Raw genomic sequence first — 27,065 nt, forward strand, 5'->3', positions numbered from 1 at the left:
ACATCCAAAATACTTACACCTGTCAGTTATTAACGTACATCCTATTATCAATATTTGCAAGCTAACACCAATAACTAAGCTTATAACAGTGGATTAAATGACTATAAAATGTGGAAGGCGTTTACTCCACTGAGTACTGCAGTGGAATAGAGCCATCATTAATTAGCCTATATTAACTACACCTGTGCTTTGCCTGCAATGACAAGTCCAAACGTCTACTGTGAAAAAAGGTCTGTAGTCTCAACATTTCACATTTCAAAAAGATCTCCTTTATCCCATAAACTAAATTTTGAGTTTTCACCCACTAGTAGCACAGTTCCCTGGGGACAGACGCAGCCAGACAGGGGCTCTCTGCAGCTGGACTGTGCCACACTGGAGCCCTGCTGTTGGCCAGGCGGGTCCAGGCTGGAGCAGGTGAGGAGGCAGGAGCGTGGAGAGTAGACCAGAGAGCCTGGACACTGGTTCACCTCCTCACAGCGCTCCTGGGTGCAGTTAAACAGGCCCTGCTCACACACACTGTGAAGGGAGAGGTGAGAGAGAGAGCAGACTCAGAACCGGCATTGTCAGATTGTCATGAAGGGCTATTAAAGTTCATTTAACCCTCTTTAGACCCACAATAGACCCGTTTTCGTCTTTTTTTTTTAGGGGGGTACAGGGGGTCTTTAGGGGGAGATAGCAGGTCAACAGTAGATGTCACATAGAAGTGGTGTACATCATCTGAAAGCTGGGAACCTGAAGATTAATTTGAGATGCAGCTCAGCACTGTGTGTCTTCTAATCATCAATCAGAAATAAACATGAATTTATTGATTAAAATAAATTATGAAAATATATAGGGGTTTAGAACATTATAATGGAAGTATATGATGGCCATCCCCATGCTCTATTATGTCTCATAAATTGTTGCAGCAAATTCTTGGGTTGATACCATTTGTTACACAGATTTGGTGCTAAATGTAACCATTTTTTACCACTCGAGAATTGATAAAAAAAAAGAAATACCACATTAAGACACCAAGATCTTGAGGAACACCAGAGAAAAAGCCATGCTGTGATTTGGGATAAAAATAACTTTTGAGATTTCTGCAAGAATTGCATTTTTCGGTGATTGGATAGCGAGCACTTCTGTTGTGTAAACTGCTCAGAAACCCCCTTATTGTCAATCTAGCTAGGAAAGCCATCTATCATCGGAATGCACTGGGTCTCTAGTTTGTTGTTTCATGAGGCTGTGATTATCCTAGAGGTCACTACAGGTCATTTTATACAGTGAAGTCTAGCTCTAAAACTGACCCTGCTACAGCCTCTCAAAGACAGCAAGGTCCTCAGGGGGTTAAAGCTTGTAATTAATGACTACATTTCAGCAAAAATCTAGTTTGTATTGAAATATCTGTCGTGAATAAATAACACAAAGTGGAATAATTGCAGTCAAGTGGTTGGAAGTTGGCCCAGCATGCCCTTGAGCAAGATACCGAATCTCTGCCGGCTCAATAAAGTTTCACTTTACAGTTACTAAACTCTATACAGTAGCTGTAAAATATAATTGCAGCAACAAAATGTGCTATGAGGTGCGATGAAAATCATTTCGCTTATCATTCAAGGTGAATGGACGTACTGTACGTCATATTTCATATCAGTGTGATAATTATCCAATCCAGATTTCTTCATAGCAATTAATCTGGTCAATGGTCAGTGCAGGGAACATCTCAGCAGTTTCAACACAATGAAAATGAGATAAACAAATTAATCAGTAGCTTTCTAGTACTATACCGCTCTGACTCGGTCATTATTCAGAGATGGCTCTGATGATCACTGTTGGTAATGTGGTGAAGAGACGCGATGAAATCAACCTATCCTGTATCAGGGAGCAGGAACATAGGAACATTTCACCAGAGCTCTTGCACCACCTCACTGTGGGGTAACATGCTCTCATATTTCAGTCGTTCAAACACACATCACACGCACAGCAGGGATTTCTTGAAGTAAGGGGGTACAGCTTAAAGTTCCCAAGAGTAGACCTTTTATGTGAACACCTAATACTTCCTAACCGGGTAATGCAATCAAATCCATAACTTCAAAATAAATGTGTAATGTAACAATAGCACACACACAAACTCTGTCATCTCTGACCTTCCACGTTGTCCTCAAAGACAAACAGTGTCAGATTTTGTTAGTCCTTAGCAGACTTTACTGGATCTTCAATAAACCTGTCTATATCAGGGGTTTAAGACTTTATCAGCACTTGATCTGAGTAGATTTGATTGCGCCATGGGATCAAAGCTCATTCAAAAGTACCAGAATCATGAAACTGTGCCAATATTATATTGTATCTGCGGCTCTACAGACAATAGACAAAACATGCTTACACCCTCTGATTCTTTATCACAACTACCACATGATAAAAGCAACACGCAGATAGACATAAAAGAGAAAAGGCTGATTTTATGACGTGCTGTAAAAATATATAACCTCTGCAATTGGGTCAGTCTGAGCTTTCACTCAATTAACCTCTACCATGATGCTTCCCTCTGACAGCTTTATGTCTGCAGGCCTTGTTTGTTGCAATACTACATCTGTACAGAGCTGTTAATATTTAACCTAGGGGAAATTCTGCCAATAACAGTCAAAGATGGTTCTGTGAAATGAGCTGATCTAAGTACCAAAGACAACAATTGTGGTTTGGTTATACTTGTTTTTTCAGTGTGGCCTTTAATCTTTTGATTGTACCAAGTAAATTGGATCATATTTCTAGTGAAACTTGGTTCAAAAATATTATATACAAATATTTTAAAGGGACCCTATGTAAGTTTTTACACATATAAACGTGTGTTAATTGTTTTTTAATGCCAATGTGTGAACAGGTTGTAGCCAAACCTAAAAAATGAGACCTTCTGTGACTTTCTGGGTTTCCTCTATCAGCCTGTAGACTGCTTTTGAACTGAACACAAAAGGCACCAATAAAAAAGAGTTATAATTCAATTTTAAAGTGCAGTTTTCTACTGATACTCTCTTTCAACTAACTCATAAAATCCCGAGTGCAATATCGTAGTCTTTCGCAATGTGTTTATTGCGCAAGTTGATATCGCGATGACGATAAAAATACGATATATTGTGCAGCCCTAGGCTTCTTTTCATGGAGGGACATTCGTTTAGTGAGCTAACATTACTGCCAAGCATGTGAAATATATAGTGATATTGTGCTTCTAGCTGGTTAATGTTGCTAACGTTAATCAACATGATGCCTGTCAATCACGTTCAGTGTCGCGTCACTGTTTTGACCGATGCTCGTTCGCATCTACGTAGTGCGAGAAGAAGACGCTGACTGATGTTGGCTTAACGGCCACAGGTGTCACTGTTAACAAGCATTTCTGATTCTTACATAGAGCCCCTTTAAACCGAAGACATGCAGTGTCCGTCAAAATGTTTGAAAAGTCGTGACAGAAACAAACAAATTAGTGAAACCCCAGCCACATGTGGCTCCCTTCTACATACCAGGTATTACAGTTGTTCTGAAGGACAGCCCCAGGCTGGTACGTCTTGTCTCCTTGCACACAAGGGCACATAGTGATGGGCACACACTGGCCCTGGTGGTCCTGCACTAGTCCTGGTGGGCACTGGCAACCTGGAACACACATCCTGAGACCCATCCCACCACCACCACCGGCATCGCAGCTCCATCCGTCTGAACAGGAGCCCCCACAGGCACGACCACATTCCTGGTACACCTGACCCCCCGAACACTGGACCGCTGGGGAGACAGGAGAGAAGGAGGAAAGCCTTTGAAAAAGGCATAATAGTTTGGTACAGTTTGTGATTTTGGACACAAACTCCATATTACCATGGTAACCAGTAATGGACATCGTGAAACACCACTTAAAGGGGACATATCATGCTCATTTTCAGGCTCATACTCATGTTTACATGTTTTAATGTTCAAAAAAACATATTATTGTTCTCATACTGTCTATCTAAATATACCTGTATTCACCCTCTGTCTGAAACGCTACGTTTTAGCGCCTGTCTCTTTAAGACCCCCTACCAAAAAAGCCCAGACTGCTCTGATTGGTCAGTGTTTCCGGTCTTCCACATCTGCGCCAAGGCCGGGCTTTGAAGCAAATTTTCGTAGTGGCCAAACGGTGGTACTACAACTTCCGTGTTCGTCACGTGATGCCATTGAGCCCAAAATAATAGTCCTTATTTAAATCATTAGGTTTTAAAGTTGTAAAATGTACTAATAGCTGAATCCAGACTTATTTCCCTTCCTCCGTTCATGTGAATGAGACCCAGAACGGGGCTGGCTGATTTAGTGACAGCGTGACGACAGCGTGACGACAGCGTGACGACAGCGTGACAACAGCGTGACGACAGCGTGACCGAGTCATGTAACCAAGTGGACGCTACTGCGCCAGCTAAATGGGCCAAATGGATGCGGAAGATCGCCCGAAGATCCGGGTGTTTTTCCACTCAAAGTCGAGCCATTTTGGCTTCATGCTCCACTGAGTAACTTTCATAGGAACGAAAGGGGCCCCGCCTCCAACGCTGTATCCAGTTCCCTTAATACATCCATTGACTGTATAGTTGTGACATCACAACCTTACGGAGGTCCTGACAGCTACTGGCTGCTTGCATTTCTCCATGGACTAAGCATTTTGATACTTTGACAGTATTTAGCACCTAAACCTGTAAATCTCACTTTCTACAATGTGAGTCCTTTAACCAACGGCCTCCTAACTTACGGCAGAAGGTGTGATTGCGCCAGTGGACGGCAACGCCCTCCTGAGCGCAGTGTCGGGTGTAGGCAGCGAGGATGGTGCAGTGACAGGCCCTCTGTGGAGCACAGCCACAAACCTCCGACAAACAGTGATGGAAATAGGGCTCCCTCTCCACCACGTCATGGCACACCTACAGAATCAGAGAGGGAGGTGGATGTGTGAATAAAAGAGACGGAGACAGGCAAAGAGATAGGAGATTTAACACACTCCATGCAAACTACCTGGAAGACGGGGCTGTGTATGGCGGAGCAGACAGTCTCTGCGTACTGTCTCCTCTGGGTGTACGTGGTGCAGGGGTCAGGTGGAGCTCCTCTAGGTAGAGCACACTGCTCCGTGGTGAATTTGCTTGCAAACAACGACACGCTGTTCTCCACGTCGCCCTCTGGGGTGGTAAAGTCATCATGCTGGTTCCAGGTCAGCGTTCCACACAGGCCGCGCACCTTGAATACAGCATTTACACTTTTTTTTAGCTCAAACAAACAACTCAAAATGGCACAAGGGCAAGTTCTGTAGATCAAATTTGGTTTGGGACTCAAAGGGCACAAGTGAAAGAACTATGAGGTGTGAAGGTCACCTTATTTGCGAAGCCAGGTAGCAGGGTGATGAGGACCAGAGGTCCATCTAAGTGCCAGAGCAGCTGGGCTCCAAAAGTCTGGATGAGGAGAAATGAAGAGGAGGCCCTACGCACAACCAGGTCCCCCGTCACCACAGGCAGCGGCTCCCTCAGGCCATTCAGTGTCACTGTACCTGGAAGGAACAATACCAACTGTAAGCAATCAAAATAAAGGACTCTCACAACAGGAAAGGGTAGTTTTAGAAGTCCTCGCCAGTAACTTTCATTCATTAATGAGCTGAAAGACGTTAAAAAGGTCCATAGAACTGAGGGGAACTGCAGAGTTGAGGGATTTTCTGTGAGTTTGTCACTATTACAAGTGACATAAGTCATTTGAGCCATTATTCGTAAAAAGAAAAAAAACAAAAAACTATGTGAAGCTTCAAATTTGATGACACCTTCTCCCACCCACAGATCTGATCCAGAGATACTGAAAATGAATGGGCTGAATAGATATACATACACAGACATAGAGACTCTTCACTAGAATGATTTAATTTCTCTATTAACAGACAAGTTATGTCATCATAATTTTACTGTCCCCATTGTCAAAGTGTAAATTGATAATTTAACTGCAGTCCTGACAGGCATAAGTAGTCAGGTCGCAGCATATACAGTAAGGCCCAGACACACCAACCCGATATCAGAGAACTAGCGGCGATGAAGGCCGACTGTTGCGTCACCTCACGTCGCCTTTGTCTTGGCCGACAAGTTGCATTTGAACACACCGCAAAGACTACAGCCGACGGCCAGTTAACACGTACGTTCTGCGCCTGCGTGAGATGAAATAACTCTCCACACCAGAGGCGGCGGAAGTCTGTATTCGTCAGTCAAAAAGTTTCAATCCAGATGTTCATGTCGTTGTGAAAATATCCGTGTATTTAGAACGATCAGATGAGATGAGATGAAACATCTGAGTTCTGTGTTTTTCCTCTTGACTTTACTCGTTGGCTCGCTTTCCTCACTTCCGTTTCTCTTCTCGTGCACTGATTCATTTAAGCTGAACAGCCAATCAGAGTGATTTGTGGCTCCACTGCCGATTCATCATGCTGAATTGGCACGGTCAGACTAGAGCCGACGGTGCGGGACACACCACAAAAACCAGGCCGACAGACGGTCACCGACGGCCACAAAGTGTCCGATGTGTCAGGGCCTTAACTCACCAACCTGTTCTCATCCAAACTTGTCACATACTGACACTTGCTTGACTACTTGGCGTTACTTTCTAAAACACTGGGTAGCCCAGCGCGTCAAATTATGGCGCTCCACTACGGCCGCAATAAACACATGGTTAAGGCAGGTTAGGTTAGGTTCAGGCAACAAAACCACCTGGTTAGGTTTAGAAAAAAACAACATGGTTTGGCTTAAAACTACAACGTTTGTAAAGTGGAAGTGAACAGCCGGGTGCTAAAGGGTGCTTTGTGTGTTGGTATTTGACGCCCTGGAAATGAGAACGGGCTGAACTCACCGGTGTCTGTGATGGTGACTGTGGTGCGGAGGGCTGTGACTGACATCTCCCTTAGACAACCCAGGCCTCCTCCTCCTCCTCCTCCTCCTGCTCCTCTTCCTCCTGCTGTACACTCCCCACAGCGCACACTCACCACCAGCTTCCTGTCAACAAAGTCCTAAACACACACAGAACATTAGCACAAAGGAGGCTGCTACACACACAAATGCATTGTGTGTCTGTGTCTGTAACTGCATGTTATGTGTCTCACCTCCACAGCAGTGAAGGGACAGTCTCCTCCCTGTAGAGAGTACCTCTTTTTGTCAAATGTGATCACCTGTAGCGCCCCCATCAGGCTGCACTGGGCTGCACACTTCTCCCCAGTACACTGCCACTGGCCTGCTCTGCACACACTGGGAGGATTAAGAATAGAAACACGAGGATGGAGGGTCAGAAAGTGATGAATGGGAATGGGTGAAAGAGAAATATATATATCGCCCTTACCAGGTGTTGCATCTCTGCTCTATCCTGTCCCCTGACTGGTAGGTGCGCCTGCGATGGAAACAAGGACAGTCGTCTCTTTTCAGACAGAGTCCCTGGTGAAGGTAGAGGCTCGGCGGACACTCGCAGCCCCCCACACATTCCTCCCTGCACTGGCCCATGGCTGCAGCAGGCCCAGGGGGCTGGGGAGACACACAGCTGGGGGGACAGGAGGACACGCAGTCTGAAAACACCTGACCTCTGGGACAGACGCGACCTGGAAAGACAGAGAAGTTAGACGACCATACCATAGCATCATGTGTACTTTACATTCCTGCTGCAGTCTCTTAAAGAAGACACAACTCATTTTAATATGTAATGAGAATTGTTCTATTTCATTACCACACAGGGTGGCTGTTCTCCACAGTATGATGACGTGTTGCTGAGCACACTCTCGGGCATAGCTGGTCAGCGTGTCACACACTGCTGAATCCCTGTCTTTGGGTGGCAGGCTACAGTACAGGTAGAGACAGGTGTCTATGTACGCTGCTGGGTCCAACTGAAAGTCACAAAGGCACACACTTATTCCGTCTGCATTATGCATCAGTACACCATTGTCAATGAGCATGCACAAAATGGACTCCACTGTGAATCTCCAAACTTAGAAATGTGCAAATCTTGCACATGGTGGCTTTAACCCGCTGAGACCCACATAGACCCATGAGATTTCTGCAAGAACTGCATTTTTTGGCGATTGGATGACGAGCACTTCTGTTCTGGAAACTGCTCAGAAGCCCCCTTATTGTCAATCTAAAATAGGTAGGAAAGCCATCCATCTTCTGAATGCTCTAGGTCTCTAGTCTGTGGCTGTAAAGTTTCATGAGGCTCTGATTATCCTAGAGGTCACCACAGGTCATTTGATACAGTGAGGTCAAGTTTAAAAAAATGGTCTCACTACTATGAAATGGCTCCTATGGGGACTAACATCATCACACATGAATACAATTGGACTCATTGGATCCACAAGAGTCTCAGCTTTACAGTGATACCTAATGTATGTAATTCCAAGACTGTTTAGAGACCCCAGGATGCAGAAATATTCAAACACACCATTTTTAGAATAGGCGAAAATAACACATTTATACTTCATTCATACAATAGCATGATTTTTGCCCCAAACTGGATGTGATTATCATAAAGTGGGTATGTAATTCACATATCTTGAGGTCAGAGGTCAAGGGACCCATTTGAAAATGGCCATGCCAGTTTTTCCTCGCCAAAATTTAGCATAACCTTGGAGCGTTATTTAGCCTCCTACCCGACAAGCTACTATGACAGAGTATCAATGGATTCCTCAGGTTTCACATAATACCAGTACCTTCACTCTAGCTCTAAAACTGAGCCTGCTACAGCCTCTGAAAGACAGTAAAGTCGGTCTGGATCGGGTCAACTGAGATACACATACAGCATTGATTATGTGGATTTACTGAGAGGCAGACAGAGTATGAATGTGTGCAATGATAAAGGCACAAGTATGAGGGAAAACCTTTACAAAATACATGTTATCATATAAATAACGAGTGTACCAATAATAGGTGGCAAGTAAAGCCAGAGAGAGGTAGGCTGTAGATTATTAACCAGAATTTTATAACACTTATTCATTAATTTCAGAGTTTCAGAGAGAGACATTTTAAAAGGACTAAAACTAGTAATTCATTCTGCAACTGACACTGTTACTCATTACAGTCCCATGGCTCACATCAATCTCATTCCTTGGAACTGCTCTAACAATAGATACCTAGTAAATCATTGACTCTCAGGACCGTTTTGAATTACAGCTCATTAAAGTCTGGGCTTCTAAAGAAATATTATTGAAGCATCTGTTAATAACCAAACGGAATGAAAAACAATGAGTCAGAAAATATTGGTGACTGTGATGAGGATGGTGTGTCTGACCCGGGGATGGCAGTGTTTGAAGGGGTCTTCCAGCAGTCGGTGACACACTGACTCTGCCTGCCTGCGTAGGGCAGGGTCTCCTGAGACATCACAGCTGTGGCCGAGCTCAGCCGCGTCGCTGCAGCCCTGCAGGGGAAAGCGCGGCACACAGAGAGGCTCCATTACCGAGGGGGCATCTCATTAATACACTTTCATTTATTTTGAATACAGTAGAAACGTCACAGAACGGCTGCGGAATTTTTGGATGTTAGAAGCATTAAAATGGTTTTGAGTGTGTATTCAGAGAGCACAAATATCTCATACTAGTGTCTCGTAAAGAAAAAATATAATAGTGGTAACAAAAAGCTATAATGTTGCAAAAAAAAGTGAAATACTCATTCAATGCATTCAGTGCAGTACTTCATTCTGCTGGTCAGGAACTTTCCACGAGTTGCCGAAGCTGGCGGCATACTGGGACACAGTTCCACCCATTGTGGTGAAATCATCTATGGCAAGACACAAACGGTTACTAATGCATTGCATTAAAACTTAAAAGAGCTATTAAATCAAGAGAGAATTTGGGAACAAACAACCCTGGGTTGACAGTAAAAAACAAAAACAGAGTGTGTGTGTTTCTGTTAAGGCTATCAATCGCTTCAAATATTTAATCGTGATTAATTGCAAATTAATTGCACATTTATTATCTCTTCAAAATGTACCTTAAAGGGAGATTTGTCAATTATTTAATACTCTTATCATCATGGGAGTGGGCAAATATGCTGCTTTATGCAAATGTATGTATATACTGTATTTGTTATTGGAAATCAATTAACAAAACAAAACAATGGCAATGAGTTTTTCAATGCCAGTTTTTCCTCGGCCAAATTTAGTATAACTTTGGAGCGTTATTTAACCTCTTTCCCGACAAACTAGAGAGCTTCACTTCACACTAGCTTTAAAACTGAGCGCGCTACAACCTCCGAAAGATTGATGGCGTTAAAGATTAACGCATTCATTTTGACAGCCCTAGTTTCTGTGTGCGCTTGCATCTGTTGAACTTTCCGCACCGTCAGCATTGTTGTTGTAGACTCCACAGAGCCCCCTGGTGGCCGCCAGGTGCTCGGCGGTCACCGTCAGGTAGACCGTGTTGGTCAGGTCAAACTTCACTCTCACTCCCAGGCCGCTCTCCACAAACACAAAGTCCCCCAGCCAATGAACACTCACTCCTGGATGAAGTAAAAAAAAAATTGTTGTTTTGTCACAAATTTCTACTTTGCAGCACTCTATATTGTTGATCAACAGCATTTCATGTTTTGTAAGGTCAGTGAATAGTATTTCTAGTGGAGGTAAAGAAAACCATAACCCAATATGTAAAACCATTCATCCAATTACATAGTCAATGAATATAAAGTCAAGAGGAATCATGAGATTATGTAAAAAAAATGCAGCTAATTATTGCAAATATATGCACACATTTATGTGCAAGACTTTTACTTGTAGTGGAGTATTTTTACAGTGTGGTCATTTTACTGCAGTAAAGGATCTGAATACTTCTTCCACCTCTGGATACCGACGTGTCATGATCATAAGGGGGATTTTCTTTTATTTGAATCTCGTCTCATGTTGTCCAGTTAACAATATCAGACAAGAAATGGAACTGAGATGGAGAGAGCTGAGAATAGTTTACCATTTTGGAAGAGTGGCTCTCCATTTGGAACAGGGAGGTTGTTCAGCGTTAAGTTCTTGTGATGAATTGAAACCAAATCCAGACCAAGCATCATCCTCAAAGCCTGAAAGCAGAGGGCCACAGACGCATTACAACACATGCAGACATTTCCATCACTGCTTTTCTAGCAAACATGTTTATCATTAGCACCCAGCTGAGCTACACAATGTCACTACCATTGTTTATTTATTTATTTATTAATGTCTGCCATATTCCCCACCTTGCTGCAGCCTCTTCTCCCGTCACAGACCGTACTGATGTAGACTGCCCAGGTGCCGTCAGTAGATGAGGCCAGCAGGTACGTGCAGCTGCCCTGGAAGTGGAAGTGCTTCCTGTCAAAAGTGCGGTAGTGGGCTCCACCCCAGCTCATGCAGGTGGCCGAGCTCTGAGGCGCCCTGACGCTACCCAGCAGACCACCGCGCACCAGAGGAGAGGACTGGGAATCTGGAGAGGAGGGAGAGGTGGTGTCAGTGTGTGTCATTTATGTGATGTTGTCATATGAAATACAGGGCTTCATACAGCAGCATTCTCTTAAATGTATCGTATATGTTCTCTAAATTTTCTGTTAAGGGTATAGGTACTAACAAAATAAGAAAAACAATTCGTGGATACGAGCAAAAATAAGAGGAAATTTGTTCTTAAATCACTTTCTGCATGAGGCCCACAAGCAGTAAGCAGCTCCAGACTTGTGAGAAAAAGACAAATAAATTCAGTGCATGTCTCAAATGACTGCCTGAACAACATCCAAAACAGGTATGTGCATTTGTGTGCAGATGTGCATGGATGCTCTCTGACCAGGAAGAAGAGTGTAGGTGCAAGACAAGCATGTCTGGTCGGAGGCATTCCTCCAGCTCAGCCCCCACAGACTGCTGCAGCACTGCTCCATGGCCATGAGAGAGGAGTTGTGAACTCCAGGGAACTCCTCACAACTCCACGTAGAGAAACACTGGCCACGCACACCCACACCTGGGAGGAAGAGGACAGAGAGAAGAAAGGGGATGAAGGAAGAAAATGGAGAGGAAAAAGGGGTTAGAAGGAATGAGAATCATGATGAATTGTTTAATTTCACATGTATAATAAGCATGATGCGGGCCTGCTGTACATGGGACTGATTTGTTGGTTTTCTTGTCCTCACCCTCAGAGCAGCGTGGTCCACCCCAGCCCTCACAGCAGGCCTTCACTGTCTTGTTCACCATCTGGTTCTCCATCTCTGGGGGTCTGGAGATCCACAGACGCATCAGGTGAAAAGTCAATATACATACAACACTGAGTCACTGTGAACTATGGGTATTTCCTTCACATTCTCATGGGTCAGTACCACATACAGATACAACATGTTGCCCTTTAAAGCAAGTAAATTGGATACTGTTGTACCTTCAAAAGTACAATATGTACCCCAGCTGATCAGACGTATAGGAAAACAAGTCACGTTAGGCATTGTTTTGAGAAATGCCTCACTATTTTAACTCCTGCACTGGATTCCTTGTCAAGTTATTTCACCAGGAGGGTGTAACATACACATATATTCCTGCTATTCCCCCTCCATCATACCCCTCAAGATGGCTTTTGTCATCTGATCAACACTGGGAATACTGCTGTAATGCTTAAGAAAAACCCTTTTAACCCTCCAGTTGTTTTCCCGTCGACCATGCAACTTTTGTTTTCCCGGGTCAAAATTGACCCGGTCTGGTTTTACTGTTTTTAAAGCATGCATTATAAATTACAACCCAATTCTGTATTACACCTTTTTGGCCGACTTCATTCCAACTCATTACCACAAATTTTACACTTTTTTTTTGGAATTCATGGTCAATAAACTTAATTTATATGAAATTAAACCAAAGTTTTTTAGGAAAAAATGCAGAAATTACAAATTATTTGGACTTTACTCAAAATTGGAGGACCATATGTTAATGGATTATCACAGACCGGTATATGTCAAAGTTTAGTCAGAATATTATAAATATTATGATATGAAAAATGTTTAATGACAGTGTGACACATTGCACCACCGGGTCAAAATTGACCCGGGAACACCACAGGTGCTATAATTGTGAATAAAATACCCATAATGCAACGAATAGTGGTCATTATTTTTTTTCAAAAATTCAAATTTGACCCAAAGACAACAGGAGGGTTGAGCTTTCAACATCCTGATTGATCCTGTTTACCAGCAACTCTTCAAACCTTAGAGACAAAGAGACAGGCCAACAGACAGTCACTCACACTTCTCACTTACTTGTACAAGAAACAGGATGCCTTTGGCCCCTGTTGTTTGTAGTAGAGTGCGATGCCGTCGTCACCCCCGTGTTTGACGCGCATCCTTTCCACATCCAGCCTCCAGTCCTGGGTGTTGTACTGATACACCTCCGAGCAGCTCACTTCGAGCTGCAGCCGTGGGGAAAGGACCCGCTCCACTCTCTCCTCCACCGTGTGTTCACACCAATGTCTGGAGCACCATACATACATTTAATGACCTCTATAATACTTCATTTTCAAGTTGTGCACAAAGGTGCTTGCATGACGTTTAATACAAGGTCCTGAATGCTGAGGTCAAGAAGGAACGTCTGCTCTCTACTTGCATAAAGATTATAAAACACATACCAAGACAGCAGCAGTTAGAAAACAATGTGTTGATTACAATCATAAATAGTTATTTTAAAAGAGGCTGCAATTAGATTCCTTTACAAAAATGTTTTATTAAAATATCATCAGTAAACATTTTCTTACTCAGACCGATGAATCCTGCTCATCACTGGCTGTCGTGTTCTCTTATTCCTTCTTTTGGTGATCTATATATGATAAAACCTACTAGTGGGTGTAGTAGGCCCCTAACGACCTACATCTATGGTGCCCATAGCGACCGATAACGCTCATTTAATGGCCTGATAACAGTCTAATCGGCTGCCATGCCCTAGTATACTGTCTACAAAATAAGCTAAATCCTGCATTGACTGGTCTGAATCATGCTCACCCCATTCCCATCACTGTCTGCAGTCCCAGCAGAGTCAGTAGTAGGGTCTCCATGGTCCTCTCCTGAATGGTTGTGCTTAAAGTTCCTGTAAAAAAAGTTTGTATTCAAGTTTTTTATTTATGTACTGTATATATTCAGAATTTCTAATTAAAGGGAGACACCCCAGGTGAACAGGGTAAAAAATAGATACCACCATGAAACTTCCCCAGCTGATCACTCACAATAAGACAATTATTTGTTTGTATTACAAGTTTTCTAAAATTGTGTGTTTAAACATGCATATGAGGTATTATCTTATTAAAGGTGTACTATGAGTACATTGCCAGAACAGAATTATTGGATTAAAGTCAGGTTCAAAATTCTTGTTTCATTTTGTTGACATATTAGAATCAAAGGTTTTTACAGAGGGGATTTTACCAATCTCTTTTTATCGCTCTATAAGTCAGATAATACTGCCAACAGAAAAAAAAATTAATAAAAAGGAATAAAACTTTAAATAAATCAGGCTATGAATGATATATGAACAAACCCTTCTGTAATAACCTTCAGAATATAGACAGGAATAAAAGTGTGGTGGATATTAGTGCTACTGAAGTGGAGATTTCTGGCTCAATTTGAGAAAACAGACTTTAAATATATGGATTGTAAAATTCCATTCATTTTGAAAGACACTACAGCTGATTCTTACATTAAGAAAATCATTTTTTGTATTAAAAGTTTTCTGAAATGTTATGTTTAAATATGCTAATGAGGCATTATCTAATGTTTACTTTTTGTGAATTTAGGAGAATTCTACAGACGCAAATAGACAAAATGTAGTCAAATAAACACCTAAATGTGTTTTATTTCCACTAGTCTGAAAGAAGATATGTTATGGAAGCCCAAAATCTCAGAATTGACCAGTGCGTGAAAAACAATAATTACATAATACCAATTTAAAATACTCAAAATTGCCTTGAAGGCTCAGAAATAAAATCAACTTAATTGGCAGCTGAAGAAATTCTTAACAATAAAAGTCGATCAGGTCTACACCTTATTAATGATCTGATGATTGATTAAAATGTGTTGCTGTGTGTCATTGTGAGTGATCAAATCAATCCATCTAAAATTTCTTGAATATTTAAACATCTTTATAATCCCATCCTCCTGCTACAATTAACAAATGCTGCACTTACCTTTGAAGTGCTTTTGGGAAATCTTTGCCATAAAATGTCCTCGGCTTGTTTTCAATATTTATGTGGGCTCACTGTTCTTTTTTTCTGTCATAATTTATCTTTGTTGTTCTCTCCAACAGTATGTGATACACTCCTCCGTGATACTTTGCTTTATGGCGGGGGCTCCGCTCCTCTAGGGTTTTTAAACGCGGGGGGGGTAAACTCATGGGATGTACAGTAGCATCTGAACCTGCTGCCATTGGATGTAAGTGGCAAGGTCACAGCTGGGAGGGCGGGCATTGGTCCCTGGACCTGTGACGGACACATCCACTGATCTCGCCCGTCAAACATTACAGGACGCTGTGTAGTTGATGGCGGGGGTGGTGGAGCCTCAGCCACAGAATAAAGAGGTGTTTGTCAGAGCCTAATCCTGTAAAGAGAGGCGTTTCGGGAAGGATGATGGGGGCATTTATTCAATGAAGCGTGTCAATAGACATGGCGACTGAAGGCTTTTAGACTCACCAATATCCCAAGTCTGACCTCCTGACCCTGGAGCGAGGAGGCTCAAACACAGCTGTCACCACAGTACACCGAAGCTTGAGGAAGGAGATGTAAAAAGCAGCGACGGGACGGGCTGGCCATCGAGAAGCTCGGGAATTTTCCCGGTCTTGTGAGGGCCGGTCTTTTTTTTTTTTTTTAAAAGATGTTAAAGTGGCAGTAGGCAGTATATTTTTGCCATCATTGGGCAAAAATTCCATAATAACCTTTCAGCATATTGTAATTCAAGTGTTCTGAGAGAAAACTAGACTTCTGCTCCTCCTCATGACTCTGTTTTCAGGCTTTAGAAAATCTAGCCCGTGATGGGAGACTTTGGCCAATCACAGGTCATTTCATTGAGATCGCGTTCCTATTGGCTGTGCTCCGTTCATGTGACCGGAACTTGGCGTTCCTTCACCAGATTTCACAATGGCGGCGGAGCCACAAACTTTCTCATTTTACAGCTAAACCGTGCACTACAAGATGATTCTGAAAACATTTGAGGCGAGAAACAGCCATTAACGTAACATAATATTGATTCATATTTGATCAGCGCTGCCTAGTTTGACCGTTTGGTCGGAGTTCGCAAGTGATTGACAGCCGGCTGTCATAGACGGCAGTTGGACAGCAGACCTCAGATCAGCTCTGATTGGTTGTTTTCCTCCAGTCTGTGAAATCTTGCAGATGCCGTTAGGAGCACCTGAGGACACCGGAGGACACAGAGGCACATGATTTGTTTTTCAGGTTACCTGTTTCATGTACTACTGTCACAATATAGCGACCATTTTATAAAAATAACTTTTTTTAATCATATTTGCTCCAATCTCGCCCACTTCAGCTTTAATTGAGTTTTTAACAAACTTAAATGTACAACCAGCCTGGATCTCGCAGCCTCAGACAGCACAGAGCAGAACGCTGCCTGTCAGACTGGGCCAATCTAATCTAATTTCAATATTGCGGGGGGATATGGGGATACAAGCTGCTCCTCCAAACTTGGCCTGATCCTTGTTTTTGTTGAAATCCAATTGGCTGAGTCATTTTCATTGTGAACTTGACGGACTAGTGTTCCAGCTCACCTAGGCTTGCCTGGCTGGTCTTGTTTCGATTCAGTGCGACGTGTTATACAAACTGAGGAGGCAGGTGTCAGCAAGACATCTTCATCAGCATCATCAGATTCTCTTTATACCACACCAATGGCATTGGTTTTGGCAGGGACAATAATGGGGCTTTTGGAACAAGTGATTTTAGTGCCTTTTAAACTGGGTGATTTTATATGTTTCACTTGCATGACTGATCTAGAAGTTTGCCTGCAGAAAGAGCAGTTCCAGAGATGCTGGCAGCTGCAGACAATCAGGAGACACTCGTAAGCAAAACATTTTTTTTATTCGGGTTTAATCGACACGTCATCTCAAAGTCCTGGGCTGAATTTCAGTACGAGTTTAATGGTATAAGCAAAACAGTGTGTCATAATTGACTTCTCAGCAGCCTTGGATACATTGTGTGTCTTGTTAGAGATAGCAATGAGATGAGTCACTTTGTTAGTTCACTGCTTCGTCACCCTTTATGGGAAGAAGGGTGAGATGTGTGTAGATAAAGAAAGAGAGGGAGGTTGGAGGTGGTGAGAGGAGTGTAGATAGAGAAAGAGAGGCAGGTTGGCGGTGGTGAGAGGAGTGTAGATAGAGAAAGAGAGGCAGGTTGGCGGTGGTGAGAGGAGTGTAGATAGAGAAAGAGAGGGAGGTTGGCGGGACCGGGTATATTGACCTTACAATCAGACATTAGGAAGAAACAATATTTAAAGTCTACAGCTATGCTATGCTGCTAATGTTCAGCGGGTATAATGTTTTCATGTTCACCATCTTAGTTTAACATTTGCTAATTAGCACTAAACACAAAGTACAGCTGAAGTTGATGGGAATCATTAGTTTGGAAGGTATTTGGTCATAAACCAAAACGCTGGTGCACTCGTAGGGAAGGGGTTATGGTAGTGTGAACGTCATGACGTGCCCTCTAAGGTGTCCTTCCAGAAGATAAAACGTGATAAAGTGCCCTCTAGGGTGCCCTTCTAGAAGATAAAACGGGATAAAACGCCCTCTATAGTCCCCTTCTAGAAGATAAAACATGATAAAGTGCCCTTTAGGGTGTGCTTCCAGTAGAGAAAACATGATAAAGTGCCCTCTAGGGTGCCCTTCCAGAAGATAAAACGGGATAAAACACCCTCTAGGGTGCCCTTCTAGAAGATAAAACATGATAAAGTTCCCTCTAGGGTACCCTTCCAGTAGAGAAAACATGATAAAGTGCCCTTTAGGGGGTGCTTCCAGTAGAGAAAACATGATAAAGTGCCCCCTAGGGTGCCCTTCCAGAAGATAAAACGGGATAAAACGCTCTCTAGGGTCCCCTTTTAGAAGATAAAACATGATAAAGTGCCCTCTAGGGTGCCCTTAAAATTGAGAAAACGTGATGCAGTACCATATAGGCTAGACCTGCTAGAAAACGTTCTGGGTATGGTAGACCCACCGCATGCAGCTGGTGCCCTTATTATTTTTTATTAATGCAACATACTGTTCACACAAAGAGAAGTAGTTATTTATGCACCACATATCTGGAGCAAACTCCCAGACAATCTGAACTCTGCTCCAGCTCTCACTTCTTTAAGATCAGGGCTGAAAACTTTTGTTTGCCTTTTATTAAATTCAAATGTGTACAATTTATTCATATTTTGCACTGCACTGTAGCTACACTTTAATGTACTCTGTGTTTTACTCCATTTCAGCATAACTTTAATCTTCTATTTGATTTTGCACTTTTTAAATCATATTTGTCTTTTTATATCACCTTGTGTTTCTTTTTGTCTTCTGTAAAGCACTTTGAATTGCCTTATTGTTAAAAGGTGCCATACAAATAATCTTGCCTTGCCTTCTGCACCTGTCATTTCATCATATTTACAACCCACTGTTGGCCAATCAGCTTCCGTCACCACAAAGTAGGTGGGTAAATATAAGCAGCAGTACACCGATTCCTGTTTCCATAAAATAGTTTTCTGCAATTGCTGCAGCAGGAGGACTGGACTGATCAACCTTGGTTTACAAAGCACTTGAAGCAGGAGGACAACTACAGGTACAGTAGCTTGGTCTATTTCTTTGCTCCTGATTCAGAAGTGTTTTTCAAGGAAGCATGGAATCAAAGTCAGTACATCATGTATAGCAACATTATTACGTAAATGCTATTGTGTAAGCATGTTATAAAATCAATTGCATTGAGAATTTGATGGGAATTTTGAAATTGAAAGCAGTTTATTTCGTAAGTGTGCAGCACACACTGGAAGAGCAGGACGCGGGAAGATAAACAGAGCCTGTCCTACAGCAGAGGCTGATACATACTGTACCATTTGTGTTCCTGTGGAGAAGTGACGGAGAGACTAATGAAATAAAAGCAAATAGAGTAAAGCGATCGAGCAGGAATTGCTTATCCAGGTGTGCAGAGAAGAGGAAGAAAGATGTGCCAAGTGTTTCCTTGGACTTCTGCAGAAGAGAGATTACTCTATAGCTTTTGATTATTTAGGCTATAAAATAGTTAGGATAAAAAGTCTGAATGAAAAATGAATAAGCTCTTCTTTGTATTCAAACTGTTGAATACAAGATCTTGTGTTTTTAGATAAAAAAAAATGATGTGTGAATCCACTCAACATATCCAGTTTTTCTCCTTAATTCAGTAAATTCATGCTGGATACTTTTGTGTCGTTATATTGCAGCCATGAGGCTTCTCTGTCTACTGCAGCTGGTCTGCTTGGCTGCTTGTAGTGCTTCCAGATCAAGAGAATGGGCTCATCACGGTGCCCCCATGTTTGCCGACCTCACAGTACATGAGATGAAAGCTGTCCGTGCTTACCTGCATGGTATTCCAGAGATGGGGCTCACTGATGCTCGCAGCAAGACTCTGATGAAGAACAGCATCCTCCTGATTGAACTCCATCTGCCGAGGAAGCACGAAGCCCTGAGAGCTCTGGACCGTGGCCAGGCCAAACCCCCACGTCAAGCCCGTGTGATCATCCAGTTCGGGAACCAGACCAATCCCAACATCACTGAGTACATTGTCAGTCCTCTGCCGTCCCCAAAGTCCCACGAAGTCAAGACGTTCAAGGGGGATAAGCCCATCCGCTTTGAGTCGAGGCCTATTTCCGCTGCAGAGTATGAACATTTTAATGGCATCCTCGGGAAGATCACAAATAAAGCTCACAAGCTCCTGTTTGAGACCACAGGAGGGTTTTCTTTCACTAACTGCTCTGACCGCTGCCTGACATTCGCAGACATAGCCCCCCGGGGGCTGGGTCCAGGTGAAAGGAGAAGCTGGATCATTTTGGATAAGTCTGGGGACGGTTTTTACATCCATCCAGTTGGGTTTGAGGTACTGATCAACCACAAGGACCTGGATCCAGAGAAGTGGACTGTCGAGAAGGTCTGGTACAACAGCATGTACTTTGACAGTATCGAGGAACTGGTAGAAAAATATGAATCAGGAGAAGTGGAGAAGATCAAACTGCCCGACCATGACGACGATGACCTCTACTCCACCTTCATGCCCCGGGGTCACAGCAACACACCCACTGATATCCATGGGCCGAAGCTTGTTGAGCCTCAGGGGCATCGCTATCACGTTGACCGCAACTTTGTTGAATATGCTGGATGGTCTTTCGCCTACCGAGTCCGCTCATCAGCTGGGCTTCAAGTCTTTGACCTCCGTTTTAATGGAGAAAGGATTGCCTACGAGATCAGCCTCCAAGAAGCTATCGCCTTCTATTCTGGTGATACTCCCGCTGCCATGCAAACAAAGTACATCGACGCTGGCTGGGCAATGGGCACCTCATCCTACGAGCTGGCGCCTGGAATTGACTGTCCTGAAATTGCCACCTTTGTTGACCTTTACCACTACTATGACACAGACAAACCTTGGCACCACAAAAATGCCCTCTGTATTTTTGAGATGACCACTGCTATGCCTTTGAGAAGACATTTTGACTCCAACTACAAGGGGGGATACAACTCCTATGCAGGGCTGGATAACACCGTGCTGGTGATGCGGACAACCTCAACGGTTTACAACTATGATTACATCTGGGACTTCCTCTTCTACCAGAACGGGGTGGTGGAGGTAAAGGTCAGCGCTACTGGATACATCCATGCCACTTTCTTTACACCTAACGGACTTCACTATGGTAACAAGGTGTACAACTATGTGCTGGGTAACCTGCACACACACCTCGTCCATTATAAAGTGGACCTGGATATTTCTGGTGAGTATTACAGTACAATTACCCAGTTTTTTAGATCCACTTTAAAGCAGTGAGTCTTTATTGACCATTGACAGTCTGTACTATACAAAACTCAGAAAAACCAAGCCCAGTATGCTATGAATTACGGCCGTATTATGATTCTGCACCTCACAATTTATGGTATAGCATACCTTTTATGTAGCCACGATCTTTACCCAACCCCCAAGTGTTTTAGATGCCCACCCTAACCATACCTTAAAAGGCCAGTGTGTAGGATCTGGCGGTGTCTAGCAATAAGGTGAGGAGATTGCAAGCGTGCCAAGAGTGTTGGAGCGCTACAGTGGCCGATGTGAAAAGGCGAATGGCCCTCTGTAGAGCCAGTTGGAGCACAGCCAGTGCTTAGAGTGTGTGTGTACGTGGGGAAGTGAGTGGTGAAGCAAGAGAGAGAGAGAGTGGTGGCGACGGAAGCAAGCAACATTATCGACTCCGGCCCAAGCAGGAAAAGTTAACAGAGTTTGGTTTGGTTTGTCCGTTCTGGGCTACTGTAGAAACATGGCGGGGCAACATGGCGGACTTCGTGGAGAGGAACCGCTCCCTATGTAGATATAAACCACTCATTCTAAACTAACGAAAACACAACGATTCTTAGTATCAGGTGATACACTGTTCCTTTAACCGTGATTTATTTGTCATAACCACAATCCTTTCCCATACCATAGTTGCCATGCGCAGATATTGTAGAAAGAGAGAATTCATTAAATGTTGCCACTGATCATAATTGGCCATCATAACCCATCATACAATATTTTTCAAACTCTATACATGAGAAGACAATGGGTTACAACTAAGTATACCCCCGCTGTGGTCTTTAAAGAAAAGTGGTGACTAATTATTCCCTTTACACCAATCTTAAAGGTCCAGTCCAGTCCAGTATGTAGGATCTGGTGGTATCTAGCAGTGAGGTTGAGACTGTTGATACATGGCGGTGCAACATGGCAGACTCTGTCGAGAGCACCCGCTCCCTATGTAGATATAAATGGCTGTGAAATGAGGTGAAAGAAAGGGCAGACAGAAATGTAGTCTTTTATTGATGTCAGTCCAGATAAAATTGTTTTCTGGACTTTACTCTGCCATAAAGGAGACAGACATGCCATAGTCCTAGCCTATCAAGCCTGTGTTACTGTTCTGGTGAAATGTATGACCAAGACTATCTGTGATCAAGGCTATGTGCCATACATAAGTCAGTAACTTAATCTTATGTGTCTTCTGACGCATAAGAAAATGTACTGTATAGTGTCTCTTACACCTTGACATCTAACTTCTCCTGACAACTCTTTGCCTTCACTGTGACACAGGTCGAGAGAACAGTTTTGAGACGATAGATTTGAAATATGTCAACTTCACAAATCCCTGGAGCCCGGAGAATTTCATCGTCCAGTCCAAACTCCACAGGACAGAGATCAAGACCGAGCGACCTGCCGCTTTCCGCTTCGGCAAAAAGTTCCCCCGCTACGTGAACTTTTACAACCCCAATGAGAAAAATAAATGGGGACACCAGAAGGGTTACCGTATTCAGTTTAACTCACATGCCCACAGTGTCCTTCCAAGAGGCTGCAGGGAGGAAAATGGCATCAGTTGGTCAAGGTAATAAAATATTTCCACTTATGTTGCTAGAAAACATACATGATGTAAGATAAAATATTCAAATCCAATATGTTTTTATGGTTGCCACCATTCCAGATATCTTGTCCATCATCTTACACACATTGCAATGATTGACCCAACGGAGGATTAGTTGGGCTGAAGCAGTTAATCTCTGGATTGGGAGTTTGATTAGAAATCAGGTCAACATACAGTAGATTTATGGTTTGGGAGTAAACACAGGTGCAGCAAACACTCAATTGTTAAATATCTTCTTTGAACTTTCGGCTTGGATTATCACTATCCAAGTAAATTGTTTGCACTTTAAAGCGAAACTATGTCTCTTTGAAATGGGAGGATAAGGTTACTGAACAAGAAAAAAACAAACTTCTATTTGACAAAATTAGAGCAGCAAAGGAGCACTTTTGAAATGACTATCTGACAGACTGAATGAGGGATTGTTCCTCTGTATGAATTCTCAGAATGACAGGTAGTATAAAAAACTGATCAACTGGGGAACTGTCTCTCCGCAGGTATCCTCTGGCCGTGACTCGTCATAAGGATAGCGAAGCCACCAGCAGCAGCATGTACACCCAGAATGACCCCTGGGAACCCGTTGTGTCCTTTGAGGACTACATCCGCAACAATGAAGACATAGTCAACCAGGTACAGAAGAGAACACAACTTTATTCTAAGTACTTGTGAGAATTTTCTGCTGTATTTGAATTTTCAAACTGTTTAATAATATTATATAAATCTATGAATGCAGGACACCACTAATGTAAATGAACATGTGCCGGTAACTTGAAAATGAGTTTATCCAGAACCTTATTTAATCATACAATATCATGTTATGATCACCAACCACAGGAACAGTTCAATTACCAATTCTGTTACATGTTTTTTGAGATTTGGGGGGTTAGTGATTACAGTGTGTAGGTTTTGGTGTGGTTGCAGATCACAACCAACTGAGTACCCCTCCGCTTACTCCTCCCTTTCCAAGACTGCGGTAAAGTGAGTCACCGAGTGCAATACCATGGTAACGCCGGTCGCCTCCCTCAGAGGCCATCCTTACCATAATAACATTACTAACGTACGGGGTACCCCTCTTGCATTTCTTTAAGACGGACCAGGGACGGCGTGCCAAAATATGCTCGTTGCATGCTAAGTGTCCTTTCAAAATAAACTTCCGTTTTCACAGAAAGTTAAGTTTAGGCAACGCAGCCATTTAATTAGGGTTAGAAAACGACGACGATGCTGACGAGTTACGTGACTAAAGACTGACGTGACAAAATAAGTCGGCGTTACTTTTAGTTTCACGCGGAACATGAACACAGGTCTCCTGGTTGAAAGTCTTATGTTTGTTTGACTCAGCCACCTCCCCTCCTGCCCATACTGAATGTACTCTTACGCTATTAATACTACGCCACTTGCTCCGACCGTCGAATTTCAGTTTCATCACATACTGTTGCTATAGGGTGCCTCCGTGCGCCGGTTTCTGATGCCGAGGGCACTTACCAAACATATGTGACAAGTTGCTAGTGAGAACGGGTTGACTTTACCACGGTTTTATACTCTACGGCTCACGTTATTGAGTTGTTAATGAGAAGTTTCACAAGTGTGTTGGAGAACGACGGTGGCCTTCAGGTAACGTAAAAACGTGAAAGTCTCTCTCTAGAGTCAGTGTTTGGTTTGTCCGTTCTGGGCTACTGTAGAAACATTGTGGAGCAATATGGCAGACTCCGTGAAGAGGACCCGCTCCCCATGTAGAAGGGCTCATTCTAAGCTAACAAAAACATTATTCTTAGTTTCATGTGATTATACCCTAATGAAAACATAGTTATGAATATCACATTGCATTTCTGCAAACAGATCCCCCTAAATGTTACACACTGTTCCTTTAAAGCAAAATTACATGCACATGTTTATTTTTTTTCTGGTGCAATGAGTCACAGTTCACTAATGGACAACATCCTTTGTGATGTTTCAAATGGATTCTGGAGGTTACGTCATCGGTTAAGTTTGTTCTTCCTAAATTAATCTCTTATCAGTTCTGGCCACTCACCATCACGGTAACTCACGAATGCTGACATTTTCTTCTGTTTGCACTTTTAAGTAGATTAAACCACCTGTGATGTGTCCTATTCTAAAGATTCTGATGTAATGTTTGCTCTCGTGTGTGCAGGACCTGGTAGCCTGGGTGACAGTGGGTTTCCTGCATGTGCCTCACTCAGAAGACATCCCCAACACGGCAACACCCGGCAACGCAGTGGGCTTCTTCCTCCGACCCTTCAACTTCTTTGACGAAGACCCTTCGGTGGCATCCAGAAGCACCATCATTGTCCGTCCGGGACAGGACGGCAAGCCCAATGTCCAGAGATGGACACCCGAGGTCATAGGTCACTGTGTGACAGACAAGCCGTTCTTTTACAATGGCACTTATGCAGGAGTCTAGAGGGTGGTTTCGGGGGTTTCCCAAAACGTATTTTAGCTCAAATATCATCAGCTCAGATTAATAACAATCACTTTAATAATGTATGGTCAGATTTATTCTACGTAATGTCTTATAACCTTTTTTTTGGCAATATTTCAGTTTTTGAAAGCAACAAAATCCATGTTATAAATAAATAAAGAACATTTTAAAAAGGGAAAAGTTGATATTGTGTGGCTTTTTTGTGAGCCTGTCATAGCTGGTAACTAAAAATTAAAAAAGAAATTATATAAAATGATTTATCTGCAGACTATACACATTACTATTCATTTTAAATTACATCAATTACTCCCTGTATCTCTCCAATCTTTCCTGCTGTCAAACGAAGAGAAACGTGGATTTATGACCCAAATCATGCACATGTAAAGTGATGTTAAAGTTGATGTACCACACCATGTAACCTTGCAGGGGGAAGGGGAAGCGGTGTGGGGCATAGGGGTGGGGGCCCTGAGAGCTCCTCTAATCCCATGTGGGTCTCCATGGCTGAGGTTTAGCAGCAGCGAGCATCCAGGATGCAGGATGCTCCGTATCCGCCCTGCTTGTGGTAGACTGCGGTCCCTCAGCATGCTCCTCTTGCCCCCATGGTGGGAATGTTTTTCCTGGAAAGACAACAGGCCTTACAAAGCAAACAGTCTGATTCCGGATCCTTCCCCGCAAACAGTCCAGGATACCACCTGGTGGCCCCATCGCCCCTGGAAACCTAACTTTACATACAATGTGACACATTGGACAGAAGATCAATAGCGGCACATGTAAGTGCTTTGTCCTTTATGTACGCATTCCTAACATAGCAATGTCACTGTATAGTTCTCATAGTTCTCACCAAAAAATGTAATCAAGTGCCAACTAAATCAAACTGTTTTGATCTTATTGGAGTTTTACTGTAATAAATAATGATTAAACTAAATATAACTGCCTTAAAGGAGGTGGATGTTGCAGTGGCGAAGTCAGTTTGTTTGAAGGGTAAACAATGAGCAGGGAAAAAGGAATCCAGCCAGCAACTGTCCTCAGGATTTTCACAATCTAAGAACCCTTTTTTATAACTGTGTGCCAATGTTTTACAGTGCGCATGGTAAAAGAGAGATAGTATGAGAGCAATGCTCACACGAGTGAATGGACGGCGTTGGAGGAGAGGAGAAAAAAAAAACAGTGTGAGTTGGGTAACAAGCATTCCTATAGCCAGTCCCATGGCAATGATTTGCTTGATGTCACAGCAGACAAACTATAGACAAGCAGTGAAAAAACAGTTTGTTCATTCTTCGTTCTCTGTACAAAAACATCCAAATAACTGTGTGAAATTTAGTTTCACTCTTGCTGCAGCGCCCTGAAATCCTTCCCTTGGTTCTCGTTATCTTTCTGTAACTTTCTGGGAAGTCTGAAATTGATAAATACTGTTATAAGCAGACACATTTTTTTTAATACTAACATATAAGTTTTACAAAACAGCACAACATACATAATGTCTCTTCAGCCAGGCAGGGGATCACAAATTATAGTATCATGATAATACATATAGGGTTTAGACTCAAAGATATCACTAACAAAAGCTAACTAGTAAAGGTAATCTGCCAAAGAAGAAGAAACAATGAGACAAACAATATTTTGATATTTCTACATTACTGTAACAAATATTTCTAGTGTAGCCTGCAGAGGATGAGAAACTATTATTATTGGCCTTGAATAAGAAGTCTGGGAACTTAGATGGTGCTTTGTTGCCACCTAGTGGTTTCTTGAAGAACTGTTTGGTCCATGCTGAATATCCATCAGCCAGTGTTTCAACAATGATGTTCATATTTGTGTTCTTTCTATGTTATCATTACCAGATGGCAAAGGACTTGTTGGATCATAGATACAGAACATATTCTGTATCCATCCAACTGCATGGGGAATTTGAAATTGGTCGAGTAAAACATGAAACACAGGCCTTTTCATTTCCAAGTATAAATTATTCCGGTTCAAGGGACACCAATTTTGCACATGACGATCACTATACTAGGCTCTGAAAACAGTTGTATAATGTGACTTTGTCAATT

General features: G+C 42.7%; 3 protein-coding genes across 3 annotated transcripts in view; 1 reads left to right on the forward strand and 2 right to left on the reverse strand.

The window, feature by feature from the left end:
• The window catches only part of scospondin (subcommissural organ spondin), an 87,110-nt gene extending 75,653 nt beyond the window's left edge, over positions 1-11,457 (reverse strand). Inside the window, exons 1-14 of the mRNA XM_037756813.1 lie at positions 11,190-11,457; positions 10,931-11,033; positions 10,311-10,469; positions 9,664-9,749; positions 9,265-9,390; positions 7,711-7,867; positions 7,333-7,585; positions 7,100-7,241; positions 6,850-7,006; positions 5,343-5,515; positions 4,990-5,208; positions 4,733-4,898; positions 3,489-3,744; positions 306-516 (exon numbers count right to left, since the gene is read on the reverse strand). Of these exons, the coding sequence (XP_037612741.1) occupies positions 306-516; positions 3,489-3,744; positions 4,733-4,898; positions 4,990-5,208; positions 5,343-5,515; positions 6,850-7,006; positions 7,100-7,241; positions 7,333-7,585; positions 7,711-7,867; positions 9,265-9,390; positions 9,664-9,749; positions 10,311-10,469; positions 10,931-11,033; positions 11,190-11,450 (2,469 nt within the window). The 5' untranslated portion in view covers positions 11,451-11,457. The remainder of the gene's footprint in view (positions 1-305; positions 517-3,488; positions 3,745-4,732; positions 4,899-4,989; positions 5,209-5,342; positions 5,516-6,849; positions 7,007-7,099; positions 7,242-7,332; positions 7,586-7,710; positions 7,868-9,264; positions 9,391-9,663; positions 9,750-10,310; positions 10,470-10,930; positions 11,034-11,189) is intronic.
• A 233-nt stretch (positions 11,458-11,690) lies between these two features.
• LOC119480950 (SCO-spondin-like) lies at positions 11,691-13,996 on the reverse strand. The gene is made up of 4 exons (XM_037757606.1): positions 13,944-13,996; positions 13,209-13,418; positions 12,105-12,187; positions 11,691-11,935 (listed from the first exon to the last, which is right to left on the reverse strand). Exons 1-4 carry the CDS (start codon positions 13,994-13,996, stop codon positions 11,691-11,693), a joined length of 591 nt encoding a protein of 196 aa, XP_037613534.1.
• Positions 13,997-18,671: 4,675 nt separating this feature from the next.
• aoc1 (amine oxidase copper containing 1) lies at positions 18,672-25,432 on the forward strand. Its single transcript, XM_037756811.1, has 5 exons — positions 18,672-18,748; positions 19,383-20,921; positions 22,256-22,544; positions 23,075-23,207; positions 24,727-25,432. Exons 2-5 carry the CDS (start codon positions 19,385-19,387, stop codon positions 24,994-24,996), a joined length of 2,229 nt encoding a protein of 742 aa, XP_037612739.1. The 5' UTR covers positions 18,672-18,748; positions 19,383-19,384; the 3' UTR covers positions 24,997-25,432.
• The last annotated feature ends 1,633 nt before the right edge of the window (positions 25,433-27,065 follow it).

The sequence above is a fragment of the Sebastes umbrosus genome, chromosome 21, assembly GCF_015220745.1.
Source record: "Sebastes umbrosus isolate fSebUmb1 chromosome 21, fSebUmb1.pri, whole genome shotgun sequence".
In the NCBI taxonomy this organism is placed as follows: domain Eukaryota; kingdom Metazoa; phylum Chordata; class Actinopteri; order Perciformes; family Sebastidae; genus Sebastes; species Sebastes umbrosus.